Source organism: Amblyomma maculatum, chromosome 4 (assembly GCF_055883805.1).
Source record: "Amblyomma maculatum isolate TAMU_Amacu chromosome 4, ASM5588380v1, whole genome shotgun sequence".
NCBI lineage: Eukaryota > Metazoa > Arthropoda > Arachnida > Ixodida > Ixodidae > Amblyomma > Amblyomma maculatum.
In genome coordinates, this window is record NC_139347.1 from 180083382 (window position 1) to 180101658 (window position 18277).

Sequence of the window (18277 nt, forward strand, 5' to 3'; positions counted from 1 at the left end):
AATAAAATATATAAATAAACATATTCTGAGCAATAAGACGACCAGAACAATGAGACATCACGAGCAGTTATCTAAATATGCGCCGCTTTGCAACTAGCACGTGTTTCTTGACAATGATTTCATGATTTGAAATTTACCAGCCCCGGAATTCTTTTTACATGTCTGGGGATCGTACAGTAAGATACCCTTGTTGATTCATCTGCGGTTCCAATGAAGATGGGGGAAGAAGGGGGGGGGGGGGGATCGCCTCATTTAGACAAGTACTGGCGAACCTACACTGTTTGCAAACATTGTCCCCACGAATGTGTGAAGGGATTGTTTCATCATTGATGAAAAAAAAAACAGAAAAATAGCCCGAGGAAACAGTACGGAAAATCGAAGAACTGACAAGCATGGCTGCCAATCCTCACATGGGGAATGCACCTGCATGTTCGTGGTGCTGGCTCGCGCACCCTCTCTCGCGGACTGAGAAAATTTGAAAACTGTGAAGAAAACTATTCTGTGAAGAAAAGAAGCAGGGGGAGCTAAGCCTTTAGGACGAGAAGAACGGAGTAGGGGACAGCCGTGCGGTCCCAACCCCTCGCTAGTTTCCGACGCGTGTAGCACGCGCCAGATATCTAGCAGGCATCAGAGCTTGCGATGCACGCACGCGCTGCGCGCATGCGCAGACCGGCTTTGGCTGACGCGTGCGATGACGTTAGCGGGGCAGTGCATGACGCATGTGTGTTTGGAGTCGGGGCTTATGTATTCCAGTAGTTCCCTTCACCCCACGCCACTCTACCCCCAACATGACGCAATTTTGGATGTAGTTTGGAGAAGTGGTATGCCTTTATACTTTCTTCAATCGCCACACAGTGAGAGAAAAAACTTGACGAATGCTATGCAGCACAGGCATCGGAATGTGTTCATTTTCATGTTAGACAAAACATTTTCCCAGTGCATGCCCAGATTATTGTGGTCAATTTTGGTCAATCTAGTCTGAATTTACTAGCTTTTGTAGGCTTACAAAAATCGGCTGTGAGCTTTAGGCACACTGTCTCTCTGCAATGCTGTTTCTTGGGCTAGTTGGTGGAGTTTGCTCATTTTGACAAAGCCCAAAAAAGAGGCAGGGATGGTCGAGAGACATGGGACAAAGCGCTTTGCCTGGCCCTCGTGCCTGTATATTTTTAGCCCTTGCCCAAAATGACCAGTCCCTGTCCTTCTCTCTTCCTCTATCATGAGATCAATAATGGTGGCAATTCGTTGACCTCACCCCAATGTTTTGTTGTTTCAGTATGCCATGCAGCGTTTCAGCAGGATTAGAGTTGAACAATGGCAGAGCTGGTTCAGGGCCACTTGTTGCACCTAACCCTTATCCTCCTGCTTTTTTGTCCACACAAGAACGCCTTAGAATGACTTTCTAATCAGTCGGCTGAAGTATGCTTTTGAACGTTCAAGATGCAATTTGATGGACCCTTGAAGCAATTTGTCTAAACCAAGAAAATGGCAGATGCTCCGAATATTTAGGCAGTTGCTTCTGCGGCGATGCTGTTTCAAGTCATTTTGTTTTTTGAACATTATGGTTCCATTCTCTCCCATTTATGTCCGATTTTATCATTGCAAAGGAGTGGGAATTTGCTTTCCTATCACTAAAAAAAAAAAAAAAGAAGTAGTCTGCAAGGCGTGGCCGCCGTTTGTTATCTGTGCACAGCAGAAATGGGTGATGTTCGCTACACGTGGGAACGAAGCTATAGCGATAACTCGACGCGGTCAACTGTGGGTTTCACCGCAAGGTCTCGACATATAGCAGTCTACATCGAATTGACGTGGTATTGTTATCAAAAATCCTTTCGAAACGGATTGAACAGGTTCAGCCCAGTTCGTGAATGTGCCTTCGTGCAAGACTCAGGCTCATATATCTCCTGAGGGAAGCAACAACTGCTGCCTTGATAGATCTTGCCGCGTGTATTCTGCGTGTTTGCTTGGAATTGCTTTCGCACTGCTAGCTATGCTACTACGCTTATATTTCTGAATTTTTTTGAGTAAGACCACGTGGCTCCTTGATGCTAAGCAGTAAGGATTACAACTAGCGTTAGTCTTTGGTTTTATTTTCTTTTACTGCTTTGCATGTTTGTTATCGGAAATGCTTTCAGTAAAAAAAGAAAAATGCCGCTGGTGACCTCGACGTCAAAACTGCGCGCCGAATCAGACTGTCATGTGATCCGCTCCACACATCGTCGCATATTTCATTTCGGTGGTGTCAATCGACATTCAGCCATTCGGAGGCAAAAATTCTGAGCCTTTTCTACTTACTTTACTAAAACCAACTGACGTGTTCGAAGGAGTGAAGAAGACGATGTCCTACGTCAAAACCAAAGGCAACGTTTATTTACTGTTTTTTTTTTTCGGTACAAAACCGGAATGAGGTGCAAGAAACACCCAAAAAACTTGGAATTTCACCGCGATGACTATTCTGGGATGACCCTGTGCGCTCGTAAAGGGAGGCTATCATTGTGCTAATAAATATGTTCGATTTTTTTTCATTGTGGCAGTCTAAAAACAGCGGCGATGTGCGTGTGCCGCGATGGATATTAGTACTCTGTTCTGCACGACCGCCCGATACAGACACGCGCTTCATTCCGTCAACCCACCACATGCACTAAACACTAAATGTCCGCGAAAGCGTTTACGGTGAATAATAATAATAATAATAATAATAATAATAATAATAATAATAATAATAATAATAATAATAATAATAATAACCCAGAAAACCATATTATATTCAATGGATATTCAATGAACATCCATAAATAGATATCCGATGTCCATATGATGTTTACAGAAGTTGATATTATGTTGACATAACATCCATGGAATGTCCATTTTGACACTTGTGGACGCCCATATAATGCCCACAGCATGTCCACACACAATATTGATGAGACATTAAATGATATTGTGTGGATATTAACCAATATATTTTTTGGTGCTGCGAGTTGTGCATTAGGAGTACCCTACTTTATAATAAGCGAGTAATTGCTCAATAATGTCCACCCAAGCACCATATGGCTCCACCTGGGTGGATATTATTGAGCAATTACTGGCTTATTATAAAGTAGGGTGAGTGGGCGTTACTGTGCAGCTACTACCATCCTGCAAATATACTTCTCTTCGGGGGAAATGCCCTAAATACATTTAGAGTGCACTAAGTAATTGATTCCATACTTTGCAGCAACAGCTGAAAATCACCAAGAAAAATTGTTGTTGTACAGTCATGTTTATTTGGTCATTTATGTTTTATTTTGCCTCTGTGATATCAAGTCCGAGGTGCACATTGATGACCTGCAAATATACAAATGCACATATATAAATACATGACAATAGTAACGGCAGCACATTTATCACAAACATGAAAAAAGTAGAATGGTGGGTATGATGCAAATGAAGCATGTTCATTGATGCAATCTGAGCTTGGTAAAATGAACTCAGCAGCAGTCGCAATGCACTGGCAGTATATCCTAAACAAGCACACTTGTGGAGACAGCACTCTATTCTTCACAAAATATTTTGAAAATCCATGGCAAAAACTCATATTGTAAGCACACTGCAAGAAGTGGTAAAGACAGCCCTTTTAATATAAACAGGAAAAAAAAAAGTGAAATGGTGGGTATGCTGGAAGGAAACTGTTCATTAGTGTAATTACACCAACAATATACACATACATACAACGTAAACATATGCTGGGCCTTGCAAACAGTGGAAAGGATTTTGTTGCAATCTTCCAGTGTTCACGGGGCAACATTCAGCTTAAATTAAAAAGCAACATGTGTAAGAAAAAACATACAAGACCACCAGGGTGTCACTAAGTATGACAACTTAAATGAAAGGAAATTTCAAGGAATGAACACAGGAAAATTTTAGATAATGTTAAAAAATGATTAAATTCAGAAAACTGCAGCTGACTCCCAAACAAGAGCAAAAACATAGCAAATTTAAAGATAAGAACTTTAATAGCTATTAAAACCCAAGCCCTTGAATGCCTGCTATATATTCGAGAGTAGCAATGAATGATGGGCTCTTGGTAGTCTTTCACCATCACAAGACAAGGCCGGAACTGCCTTCTAGAGCTGCGCTAGGAAGCTGTCCACTTTACTAATAAGAGGTAATGTATATGGTAGGCGGCAGGACTGCCCTGCAAAGTGTTTTATTCAAGTTCAGGCTTTTCTAGACACCCAAAATCGCATCTGATTGCCTCTAGCTTGGCTGCCATCCCTATAATGAACAACAAGTCCCACACGCATGCTTCTTTCTAGAGGCAAAGAAGCGGCACTGTGTATTTTGCCCACATTGACGGTTCAATCATCCCAGCTCGAACTAAACGTCGTGTATTTTTAGCAATGTATGCCCTCAACCGAAACGATAATCGACTGGTAAAGTCACCGCCACTAAGATTGCACTCACCATTTTAGCTGTTCTCCCGCACAGTCGTCTGGTGCTTGGCCGAATTTGGGCGCGGGACTACGTGAAGCACACAACAAAAAGGCCGCCGTTGCGAGAACAACACAAACACGCGAAAGAAAAAAAAAAGAAACAAGCGAACGAACCACCACAACAACGCAGCAAACTGAGGCGGCTGCCACAGCAATGCTGGCGGTGGCGCTAGCGGCGCGGCCGGTGGCGATGACCGTGGCTACTAAGCTGCCAGCTCTGTTGTTGGTTCTCGTTTCGGAACTCTGGCGTTTGTGACTGCGCTCGTTTCGGAACACTAGCGTTTGGGACTGTGAACACAACGTGAGGAGTCTCTACAAAGTTTGGCCTTCCGCACGTGTTGGCAGCCATGAAAAAAAAAAAAAAAAGAAATGCGCCAGTCGATAGCCTAAATAATTCCTTCAGAAAAAAAAAGGACCAAACATTGAGTAAACATCTCTCCGACCTTGTCTCTCCCCTGTATGAGACGACACATGCGCAATATGTTTGTGCTATAACTTCAAGTTAAATATACATCCACTCAAAGCTTTTAAGCACTTTTCCTAGATTTCTATACACTGAAAGAACATCCACGAAATAATATCTTTAGAATATCCACTAAATGATTATTTCGAATAATCCTCTCAATATCCACACAATATCGACAAGTGACATTGGACATTAGGGCTATTTGTGGACATCCTCTGAATATTCATGGTTATCTGGGTAATAATAATAATAATAATAATAATAATAATAATAATAATAATAATAATAATAATAATAATAATAATAATAATAATTATAACATGAATCCACGTCTTCGAGGCTTACTATTTTGAGCATAGCGTAGACGCACATAGAGAGTACCGGCTGCGCACGCGCATTATCACTACTTGGCCCCACTAATACCACTGCGTGTGCGCCGAAGGAATCCGGTAATTCGGTTTACATGTAGGCAAGACTTTTCTCTTGTCACAGTGAAATGCGCCCAGCTGCCCTCTCGGTGTCACTTTGTTTATGTTACGCTGTCTGCAGTTGAAACTTCTCTCTTTCCACGCAGCGTAGTGCGGTCAACTGTCCCACCTTTGCGAAGATGTCCATACACGCTTCGTAAGTGATCAAATACAATTAGACAGACGTACAACAGCTCTTACGTTTCATTATCGTTTCATTACGATGATTATCGGTGATGACGTCTGGTTTTTGATTATCTATGAGCACATATTTGTAATGTTTATAAGCATGAAAAGCACTGAACCAAAATAGTGTACATTCTCATTTCAGCTAACGCTCGACATATTCGGTTCAGCAGCGTCGAATTTCTTCGTTTCTTTTTTTTTTTTCATCTGTACTCCGTATGCGACGTCGTCCTTTTGCAGTTGTGTTTCTTGTAGCGGCTGCGAAGCTACATTCAAAACGGTGCTTTCCGAGAGGACAGCTGCACCTAAGCACACGTGTGCCACTGAAAGCTCTAGGGAACAGAGCACGCACCAACGAAGATGTGGACACAACAGCTCGATACCGCTGGCCGAAACTATTTCTTTTGGTCTACTGTCCTATATTCCTTTTTCGACCAATATTTGAGAGCCGCATGACGCACATAACATCTAAATGGTGGATCATACGCGTGGTACGCCAGCTGGCGTATTCTGATGTCGCGTGCGAGCATTTGCCAGCAAACCATGCAGCATATAACGTGGCGATATTCGTAGCACTCGCTGTCAAACACATAATGTCTAGATTTTGCGAGAAATACCACTGGACCACCCGCGCGCACGGGTGAAGAACTTCGTCCAAGCAACCTGCAATCTGTCAAGGCATGTCTTAATTTTGATAAATTTGCACTTTTGTCGCCAGCCTAAAAGCAAGCCCGATACATGTAAATTTACCGGAAGATTCTGCGCATTCTGTTTGGTTTTTGCTAGCCTTGTGTCACCCGTTAATAATTAAGGGGGGCTTATTAACGATGTGCCCTTAACGGTGCGCAGAGTGAGTGGGGGTAGCTGTTCCGGTCGCAAAGGAGATACCCTCGACCTGCGTGGCAAGCTCAGCCGGAATTCAACTACCTTGTAGTGACAGAAGGGGGTGGCCGTTTGGTGCCCAGCTGTCGCCGGTTCAAACCAGAGTAAGGATCGGAGTCAGAAGTAACAAACAAAACATAATTTATGCACAGCAAGAGGCGATACAAAGGAATACACAAGAACACTTGAAATGCACAGACGAGAGGTTCACAGAATACAAACGCTAAGCATGCAACTACAGAATGATTCAATAACACAGAGGTTTTACAACAGATCAAACACGAGAGAAGTTACATAAACAAACACCAAATTGTTCACCGGGCACTGTTGCAGTCCGACGCCTCAAGAGTCACGATGTGGCCGCCATACGAGACGAGCGCCGCTCCCTTGCAGGTCCGTGGGCTTGCCAGCTGCGGGTGATCCCCGGGAGTCCAGCCGAAGCACAGGCGAGCACGTCGCAAAACACTGACGAACTGACTGACTCATCAAGCGGCGCGGTCTCTTTAAATGGGGCGCGCCGCGTCTGTTTGTTAGCACGCGTCAAAGCTAGCGCGCACACACACTTAGCTTCGCTGGTTATAGCGCTCTCTCTTCCTCCCGTCGAGCCGCGCGTCGTCATTGGCTAAGTCCCATAGAAAATTCTGGAATTTTCTGGCGTATTCCAGACCGATGAACCACCGTCCTCCCCGGGCAATGGGAAAGAGGGTCACGGCAACGCGTACAAAGGTACGCGCTCTCCCGCGCGGGGAGGGCGGTTTTTCTCTCCATGCTTTCCACGCGACGCTGCGCGGGCCTCGCGCCGTACCGGCTTGATGAAAATGTGCGCCGATTTCGTGACACCGTGTCACTTGCTATCCGAGCCTGAAGCACCTAGCGAAATATGAATGCGCCAGGGAAAAAGTACAGGGCCAGAAGTATATTCAGAAAAGCACAAAATAGTGCAAATCCCCTCAGCGATTAGGCGTGAAGGTTAGCGGCTTAGCACTGCAGGGGTGCAAAGGGTGATGCGGTGACCATGTGCTGGTTCTTCGTACGCGCGAATAGCCCCCGCATAAACCAGTGTATGCGCGCAAAACATGTGCACGCACGCAGCGTGCGTGTCATGTCTTGTCACCTAAAAAAAAGCTTTCACTCCGCGGTCCTTCCCTAATGAACTGTTCGTGTTTCCACTTTGAGTAGATGCGTCTTGTGCTAATTGAACCAGTGGTGTCTCGCACCACGTCCTCGATCGAGTGGTGCCTCCAGGTATTTATTCATTCCTTTCACTCCACTGACACTCTTTGCTTTCCTCTAGATCACGAATTGTAGCCACTGCATCAGGTGAGAGAGTTGTCGAATTTATTCCTCTATGGAATGTTTGAAACCGGATCTGCTGCCGAAAGAAGTTGTTTCGACAGGCAATGAATTTTTGAAAAGTGTGACACTCACCTGACAAACAGCAATGCAAATAGCAACAAGCAAAACGCTTCACAGCACTTCACAGCACAAAAGTAGTAATAGGTGGGTTGCAGAAACCTAGAAGTCAGCAGAGCAAAACCCCTTCACCATGGCAGCCAAACCTGTTTTGAGGGCAGAAGTTGGGTGCAGCGCAGAATACTTCTATGTCCAGCTAGCTGATGTCATATGTGCAAACATGTTGAGCAGAATTCCTTCACTATTGAGAGCCTGGAGGAGGTAGGGGCAGGGGAGGTGTTATGAATGGCACTCACAAACGGAGGGGTTCTTAATCCCATAATTGGGACAAGAGGGGTGCAGGAAATGGACGTGGCCATTATTGCCACAATAGACGTCTCCTGCACTGCACCTGATTTCTGCCCCAAAAACAGGTTTGGCCGCCATGGTGAAGGGGTTTTTGCACTGCAGAGAAGCTGACTTCTAGTTTTCTTGACTGGCTTCAATACTTTGAAGGAGTGTTGTCAGGCGCGCCTATCCTGATAATTGAATGAGCTCACAATTTTGCTGCTTTTACCTAGATGGCGCTAGCAGTAAAAAACCTTTAATGAGCGAATACAGGTGCAAATACTAATTATCACCATGGTTTGTGCTTCTTATTTTAACTGTATTTTACAGTAATACAATATTAAAAGGAAGCCGACTCAAACAAGGCTCCCGTTGTTGAGTATGGCGGCCTTCTCAATTGAATGCCGTGTAGGAAAAATTGATTATATTTGAAGGCTCAGTATAATCGTGCTAATTGTATAAGGCGCAATTTGCGCTTATTTGCAACAAGAACTACTATTCCAATTTCTCCATGCATGATTCCTAGGCTGTAGAATGAGCGGCTTTCCTGGTCAAGCTTTGCGATGTGAGGTAGTATTACGGAAATCTTCAAATTGGGAAGGCAATAAAAGCAAACTAGCGAATAAATTTCGATGAACTTTCGTACACTGAACTATGATAATGTGCGCCCGAAGTGGTAAAAATTTTTCTGATGTGCACATTGATAAAGCGCAGATATTCGTGCCCAAAATAGCCAAACTTTACCATGTTTAGAAGGCTGCCGATCAAATACTGATTAAATTAAAAGAAATTATGCGTTATTTTCCCTAAGACAAATACCCATTCTATGTGTGGGCCAAAAGAAACTGTTCTAAGTGCAGCAGTTTCTTCAGCAAATTAATCCGAAGTAGGGTATATCAACGACGGTAGTGAATTTGTCATCTGCAATACCACCTCTCATGCAGTTGATAACGTTGACACACTAAAGCAGAGCACATCATTTGACAGAGCGTATATTAAGCTTTCGAATGATGCCTACTTTGTGATGTTCGAAAAAGAACAACGCGCAGAATGCTCACGCAAACATTGCCTAAAATGGCACATTCGCGCTGCCGGAGTGGGACCCCCGCCTTAAACTAGCCAAATCCATCAAATTAAAACAAAGTGAAATTTCCTTTTAAAATTGAATGATCATCTATAGATAATCTTTCTGCAAAAAGTTTGATACCAAAAGGCTGCCAATTAAGACCAGAAACTGTGAGTAAATCCTGTCACATAAAAATTGAGCCAAATCCTGCTCATGCATGGATCAAAATGAGCCAACTCTCTCAGCTGCAGCCTCAAAGGTCGGACTGTTTAGAGTGTTATTCAATTATTCCTTCCTCAGCGCTACTTTCTCATTGACTGTCAAGGATATGCAAAAATGAGTAGGAGATATCTACTCGGAGGTCAAAATGATGGGATCATTAACCCCACTGTGGAAAAAGCAATGTTTTGTTTCCGCTGCAGACAGTGTGTAAAAGACTGCATATAACAGTTAGGCAAGTTAGCAGTGGCTTTCTCAATTCAATAACATAAGCGAAACAGCTGAGGCAGGAAAGAAACAATACCAGCTGTTGCCTTGTTTTGTGCCCTGTATGTGTCTAGTATTTCACGATCACCCCTGAATAGTCAATGGTACAGCGAAATATGTACAATAATTCTGATTAATATAATCTAGTAGTTTCTGCTGCCGAAGTGTGAACAATAGAAAAGAAGACTCTAGCAGAAACCTGCTATTAGTGTTTAATTGCTAGCTTTAAAGCACAGAAGTGCTGCTGATTGCAGACAATAAATATTCTGTTTTCCTGTTTCATTCCCAGTATAACCAGTTTTAGGTATTTTTTTCCTGAAGAGAGCCTAAAAACAGCTCTAAAAATATATATTTTCTTCAATCAAATATGGGCCAAATTTAATTTTTTTAAGAAGAGTCAAATCCAAAATGTAATTGCTGATATTGTCTAAATTAGTGTAAAATTTCATTAAACTCTGGTGTCAAGTTTCTCTACCTGAAGCACATAAAAAATAGTGCGGATATCTTTACAGCTCATGCTGATAACAGTGTTTCGCATTTTTCTGTTTGTATTTACCTGGATTCGTCTCTGAAATACAAAAAACACTTCAAAGCCATGTTGCTGTATGTTACTATCACAAATTCAGCCGAACACACAAGACCAGGGCTCTCGTCACCATGAACAAAAATGTGAGCGCTCAGCAAGCAGAAATTGCTGATAGACTGAATATCGATCTTTGATTGGCAGCTGAGCCTCGTGTCAACTATGTGCCAACATTAAGCGGGAACGCAACTAAAGGATGGCAAGCAAAGTTAGGCCGAAGATATGCAAAGATGTGTAGCCAGCTGGGGATCAAAATATATGCACAAATACATCAACTCGCATAACATTACATACAATTTGAACAAAGCAATATGCACTTTGAAAACTGTACACAAAACGAGAAGGCCGATTCACAGTTGTGAAATTCTGGGCAACAAGTACGTGTTTAGACCTTTCTTTTATGGCTGAAGTTGACTGAAGCCGATTTTTTACTTCCTGGTGGCCGCAAAAGCAAATAAGATTGCTATGCTTTGCTCCCACTATCAAATACGGTGGACTAATACAGCATACACAAGTACTTTGACCAGAGAACCATATTTTAATTTTTTGGGTGTTCAGCCTAGTACGACCACTTTGTAATCAAAATGCCAAGAGTTCAAATTCTAGTGAGCTTGTTTTTTTCTCCTTTCTTGTAACTTGTTCGAGCACTATCAAAGACTGCACCTCATGAGACTGCTACCAGGCATTTTTAAGTGCGCTTTTTAAAGGAAGTGATGCACTGCAACACTGGCTACGAGCTGGCAAGCATTGGTCCTACTTTGACAAGGTTAGTAGAGTGAAAGCTCGTTAATTCAAACTCGAAGGGGCCGAGAAAATTGTTCGAATTAAGCGAAGTTCGAATTACCAGTCGGGCACTGGAATTAGCGCCATCGTGGCCCACCGTGCTGGCCGAGCCCACATGTTGATTCATTACCATGAGTAAAGAGGGCTAGGCGCAACTGCACGTTTACGGAGGGCGATTCCGATAATTTTTGCAATTCAGCCGCAACGGCGAATGAACGGGAGTAATCTGTCAGTCATGCGCCGCAAACAAGAACCGGAATGCATTCGTGTGAGTAGCGAGCTTCAGAACATGTTTATTTACACGAAAAAATAATCGGTAATGTGCGTTTGCTTGCGTTTCTTGTGCCGCGACTCCACAAGCATCGACTGCAGCTTGCCCAAGAGTTCCAGCGCAGGATCCAATTCTCATCGGCGGAGTATTCAATTTCGGTACAAGATTGTGAAAGCCAACTTTGGTCTAAGGAAAAGGACGTTGCCCTGCAGTGAATATAGCCTGGCTGATGATACATACCTCGAGTTTGTTTTGACCGTTATCGGCCAAGGTTCGGCCACGTTTCTTAACTGGGGTAGATAAGTTAGCCCCATATTGCGCTGATGTTGCTTCCCTCCTTCAGCCATTATGTTGCCTTCTAAGAACTAGCCTTGTTCGATGTGTTAGATTAAATCAAATTAAGATGGAGATGCTCAGAAAAGCTTGGGTCATTTTGTTTTTTTCGAAAGCAACAAAGGAAGGTGATGCCCATGAGGCATGTGGTGCACTTAACTATGTGATATGTGCACACTCTCGTTTGAAATGAAACTCTGCTTATGAAGATGTTTAAGGAAGCCACACAAACGGCGAGTTTGGAATAACAATTCTCTTTGTACACTCCCTTTGCCCCACGACCTCCTTCTCTGTCTTTCAGCCCTTGCGCTTTTTGGCCCTCTCCATGTGCTTTTTCTTGACATGGTAGTTGAGCCGGGCCTTTTTCTTCCTTGCCTTGAGGATCTCCTCCTTGGTCTTGAGCTCACGGCGGAAGTGCTTCTTGGGGCCCTTCTGGCGAGCAGGGCCACTGTGACGTTTTCCCAGTCGGTCTGAATGCACAGGACAAGCAGACATTTAGCAATGTGCGCTACATACTACACACCAGACTCCAGCTGTATTACACAGAAAATGGGTATCTCAGAGGAGGCAACATGGGCAGGTAATACCATGTAATGTGCAATAAAAAAAAAAAAGGCAATGCAGTACCATTAGGATGTTTGCAACACTAATCCAACCAGATGTGAAACACACTGCAATCCATGTACATGCGCAGCCAGTTTTTACAGTGGAAACATAAGCACCAACCAACGCATCTACCAGCAACGCTGGACAACACCACCATGAAACTTGAAACTCTTGGCTAACTACCTCTTTATCATGTGCCTGCTGCAGAAGACACAAGAGTGTGTACAATTTCGACTTCTGTGCTATTAAGCATCTCACATGAAGTCAATGGAAAGTTGGAACAATTAAGGAGCTCTGAACATAAGTTGATCTTCAGCGGGCTCTATACATAATTTTCATGTGCTCATGTGGCTACCGTTTGATCCATGCAAGATGGCTGAACTAAGTCACGAGACTTCAGCCATTTCGCTCATAGTCTTCTGCACTGGCAATTTTCAACACTGCGACTAACAGCAGGGCTGAAATGTGTGTACATTTCGTGGTAGTGCTTTGCTAGATGAGTGTGACCATGCTTTCTCTTTACTTTCTGAGACTGTCTTATACAAAAGGGAGGAGAACTTAGGTGGGCATTCATGCTTGGAGCTGCAGCGCGAAAAAAATTACACAGAATGCGAGGCAGGAACAACACATTATTTCTATATGCAAAGTATGCATGCTTTCTGAAAATGGAATAACAATTACATATCCCTTCTATGTCCACACATCATGTGCATTGCAATGAAAGCTTTTTTTGGTGCTGGTAGGTACTTCTCCTGTGAAGCCTCCTTACTCTGGAGTTATGCTTTAAACTGCCAAGGGTGTCACAGTACTCTTTCCACCCATTTCGTTCCTTTTCTAAAAGGGTGTCTCGAGCATTCCAACACCCTTTATGCATGCACACACCCTTTAAACGTACACTAGTGTAAGGGTGTTGTGGCTTCAAGTGGTGTAAAGGGTGTATGGTAGCTGTCAGACCTACATCTCTGCACTTAATCGCTAAAAATGCTTTTTTAATACGATGTGATCTAGTCAAGATTTCCATTAATGGACAGGTAAAGGCTTGGTACGTGCACCTATGACTGCAATTTGTTTCATTATAATTTAAGAATTCACTAAATTATTTCAGCACAAGCACCAAGTGCCACTGATTCTAAGTGAATGCTCGCCCAAATGGCGTACATAACTGCAGCGAATGCGTGCCTGTCGTTTTCAAATATAGGGCTCACATGCCTGTGGTGTTTTCGGTGTTAAATGTTGTCACCTGCATATCTTGCATAATTTCACATAATTATGTGGCACACATGTTACTGTGTAAGAGTGCTTGCTGAAGGTTGGACCTTTTGGAGGAGTTTTTCTTTCGAATACTATGTCAAAAAGTCGTGTTGTGAACGACATGCAGACATACAAAATATGACTCCACCGCAAACAAGAGCAGCCATGCTATGACAAATATATCTGGCCATTGTCATTTTTGTAGGGGACACTATAATTCTAGTGCATAATGAAATAACTCATCAGTACCTTTATGCGGAGACTGTTCAGCTTCCTCCTAACAGTGCACTTAGAACAGAAATAGCAAAAAAGCGGAGGCAGTCAGTTTCTGTTCAACTGCAATGCCGTTGGGAAAAGGGTGTACTGTACTCAATAGCCATGTCGCCACGAAAGGATGCCATGGCAATGACCAAGCACCAAGAAATTACTGGTGCAACGCTGTGTGCCACCCATCCTTCCAATTGCCTGTGTTCCCTTTAGCCTTCCATGGCCTTTGGCCTGTCACTGTTGTGACTGCTGTTTTGGAGCTTTTCAGTGAACCATTGGTAATGTTAACAGATTCGCGACAAAAGCAGTGTGTGTACACATGAAACTGAGGCCTATGAGTCTAACGCTTACCCTCAGTGTTGAGCAGCATATGCAGGAGAAGGACCATCACATACTAACTCATCTCTTTAATTAACCTCGAAGCTTCCAAGCAAAGAGATGCCATGGCAATGACCAAGCACCAAGAAGTTACTGGTGCAACGCTGTGTGCCACCCATCCTTCCAATTGCCTCTGTTCCCTTTAGCTCGAAATTCATTCACAAATAATATTTGGCCCCCTCGAATCATTAACATCTGGTTGCACAAAACCCACCTTCATAGCAACTATTTGTTTTCGAATTCTGCTCTCCATTTTCGCTCAGTTCAAGCCTTCAAATGTCTAGCCCCAGCGTCAATGACCTTTGCCACTGCCGATGGCATGCTGGCTTTCACTGCAACACAAGTGGCATTGTTGTTTGGTGGTGTAGGCTAGGGCACACGTTAAGCCTAACCTCTTGGGATCTGTCTCGAATTTTTGTATGATGGCAAAAAGCTCGTACCCACACTGAGCCACTGCTGCGCATGCAGGCTGACACTCAAGTGGAACACGCTGATGCCCAAGAACCAGCTGCTGGGTGGCCCCCCAGGCTTCCACCAGCAGACCCCATCGCCCCCGCTGTCACCGCCATTGTGCAGCACCAAGGGGGAGCATGTGCGTGGAGCCGGGCAGCTCATGGCACGCAGAGCTGTCCCGTGGCCAGCATTTGCACTCATGGCACCCCCAAAGGAACCCTCCTCAAAGGCAATGTAAAGATGGGACCCCCCCTTCCTTCCAGTGCTGTCCCACGTTGTGTTTGTCACCATTGCTCTGCCACTGCTGTGGGCAGCCTGTGCCTTCAAATTGCCCGCAGCGAACTTGAACGGAAACAGTGGCACCAGTGGCCTCTGTCTTTTTGTGCGCGATTAAGTTTTGTTTGATTGCGAGAACTACAGCCAGCAGGGTTGCCTTGCTGGGAGTGAATGGTGTTTGGTGTTGCGCTATTAAATTGCTCGCGCTCTTTGGCTGCCTCACGTGGCTGCCTCCAAATGGGGAGGGTTGCCTATCAATATTACAATAGTCTGCAATTTTAATTAACCTCGAAGCTTCCATGCAAAGAGATGCCATGGCAATGACCAAGCACCAAGCCCCCAATGCATGGTCACTAGGTCCAACCACTTTAAGAATAAGTTCTTTACCATGTTCCCTTTTATGATCCAGTTTTGTCATGCATTTAATGCTTCCTTTCTCACTGTTAAATGCTTCTTGCACCATTCACACTGCAACAGAGCAGACTTCACAGCTGTAAATGAAGCTTTGAAGACATTTGTTCTCATAATGAATTTATTTATAATGAGCGCTAAATATAGAGTGAACAGCATGCAGGCTATTGGCTGTGAGGCCAACCTACCAGCAATTGTTCTATTATGTGGTAACGACTTGCACGAAAACCTGTATGGCCATGATTTACTTCAAAAGCTATAATGGGCAATAATACTATAAAAGAAGCGTTTGTCTGATTTTGTATGTCACTAGTGTGCACTGCGCCAGTCTTTGACAGGGTGTGCAAATCACCGCTCGCATTCAGAGAACCAATAGCTAAATGCCTATAAGCATGCTTATCGCACATTACTGCTAAAACACTCAATTTCTTCTTGTATTATTTCATGTTATGCATATTACTCTGATAACACTCAGGGCGATTACACACAAACACAACTAATAGCCTCGCACAGAGCGAACTGATATTTCGTTGTGTGCATAATTATGACATAGAAAGTTGTATCATGTGCAAACCTGGTTGTATTTGCAGTATATTTAACTGAATAAACATCTTTAGAGTTTACTCTGTGAAAATAACTGAATTGTCTTTGTATTCAAAAGCTATAAACTTCATGCAGCTGAAGAGTTCGGTGGCTACACTGTTGTGAAGTTAACATTGCCATGCAAACAGTGAAGCAAGTTAAAATATGTGAGGCATTTAGTAGTCTGACTTCCCGCACTCGCCAAGTTGGTGTGCCACACTGTTGCTCGTCCTTTTTAACTTTTATTTTTGCGTGTCAAAAATAACAGGCTGACTGAGAACACAGCTGATGCTAACACTGCTACACTCACTGCATAATATTGTCATTGAAGACGAAGCGCGCCGAAACATGAAGAAAAGTGATATCGCACGGAAGTATGAAATTACACAGTCCACACACACTACGATAATCAAGAACGGCAGCAAGATCGACGCCATTCTCGACTCATGGCATGCGCCAAGCATGCCAACGTAGAAGCCGCACTTTACAGGTGGTTCTTGTATGCTCGATTAAAGAACATCCTGCTCAGTGGACCCATCATGCCAGTAAAAGCTAAGGATATAGTCTTCACTCTTGGTCATGATGACTTCCAGCCGAGAAATGGAGCAGCAGCGTGGGCACGGAGCCTGCTGAGGATGAAGCTGTCGCGGTTGCAATCACTACAACAGCTGATGGTGTCGCCACGAGAGCCTGCTTAGAGCAGCTATGGGAGTCTGCTAATGAGTTGGACCTTGTGCCTCCATGTCTGCCCCAGATGGATTTCATTTCGGCCGACGACGAACTTGTTGCCACGCGGGACTTCACAATTGACGAAGTTGCTGGGAACGTCATAGAAGGGGCGGATAGTGCCTCGGAGAATGACAGCGATGACGCTGGTTGCGCCCCTCCGCAGCAGCCATCGCGGCAGTTGACACACTACAGATGTACAGTCATGAGCAATATGAGAAAGAACAAATATTTTGCACAAAATTGAGAACATTCTCGGTACTTCTCTATTAAATATGATGGCGACCTACAGATATTATGCATCCAAAGGAAACTTCTTTAAAAAACTAATCTGTTCTTGTCAAACAAAATTACAGAGTAATCAATAAATGAATGCTCAAACTTTGTTCTTGTTCATGTAGCTCATGACTTTACCTCGGGAGTTCAGAGCAGAACTTCGGTTCGCAGTTAGACGGTATGAAGGCTGCGATCCGTGAAGACCGCACTTGCAAAATGGTTTCAGGGGATGATGGACCACTTCATCCAGCAATGATAAAACAATTTATTCAAACTTGTCGCTTTTTTTCATAGTCCAGGGCCCGTTATCCGAGTTTGCGTCGTTATCGAAAGTGTCGCTATCTCCCTGACCTCGAGTCAGCTGATTGGTGGAAACGCCGGAATATGATGTTGCCACCTCTTCCGGTTCCATAGTGGAAACACCTGGTTCCAGCGTTTTGACCAATCAGATGAGTCCAGGTCACATGAGATAGCGACACTTCGATAACGGCGCACATCTTTGAATACGGGCCCAGATACAATAAAATAGCGGATACAGGGAAGCAATTTTCAATTCCCGCCGACTTCGTTATAGCCGAGATAGACTGTATGTCCACGTGTACTGAACAGTGAGAACTCACTGACATTATCGTACCTTGTTAAAGACTGATTCCACAAAATGGCTCAGACGCAACTCTTAAAATGCAAGTCGCAAAGCAACATAATGTTCATTATGCTTGAATGCGGCCTGGGATTGTTTGACCAACCCTCTGACAAGATAAACTTTTGAGCAGTATAGTAAAACAGTTATAATACCCCCAAAGCTCAATCTGTAGAGGACAGGAGAAGTATTTTAATCCCTCCTTCACAGCTTTACTAGCACTCTAAGTAGCTGGATATACTATGGAATAGCAGACCCTGTGGCTGGGAGCTTTTGACCAACCCTGTCAGCCCTCGCGAGAACCGGTGAAATCCAAGACACTGCAGAATGATAGACATAGAAAGACCCCAGGTGGTTGAAATTAACCCAAAGCATTCCACTGTAGTGTCTTGCTCTGCTTCATTAAACCTCTCACTCATCCATCGCCTCAGGGCACTGCTCGGGTGTCTACCAGACTGTAACAATTACTGCACCTTTCTTCTTTTCCATGCGAAATATCAGTATTTTTTCACAAAAACTGATTGAAAAGGTGATTCGTCCTTAACATTGTGCCTTCGAATATTAATGGCTTGAATCGTCATGCAGCAAGAAAACTGAACCACACAGACAAAGAGGGAATGAGTCAACCCCATGTAACAATCTCCACAGAAATTGGTGGAATAGGTACAGGATTCTC

The 18277-nt window shown here is 43.8% G+C and overlaps 1 protein-coding gene and 1 long non-coding RNA gene across 2 annotated transcripts in view; one reads left to right on the forward strand and one right to left on the reverse strand.

Moving 5' to 3' along the window:
* The first annotated feature begins 5366 nt into the window (after positions 1-5366).
* On the forward strand, positions 5367-16125 carry LOC146193753 (uncharacterized). Its single transcript, XR_014706866.1, has 2 exons — positions 5367-5562; positions 14706-16125. It is a non-coding gene; the product is annotated as an uncharacterized LOC146193753 (long non-coding RNA).
* The window catches only part of LOC146193754 (ATP-dependent RNA helicase DDX54), a 108271-nt gene continuing 101962 nt past the window's right edge, over positions 11969-18277 (reverse strand). Inside the window, exon 18 of the mRNA XM_084602812.1 lies at positions 11969-12205. Within this exon, the coding sequence (XP_084458938.1) occupies positions 12033-12205 (173 nt within the window). The 3' untranslated portion in view covers positions 11969-12032. The remainder of the gene's footprint in view (positions 12206-18277) is intronic.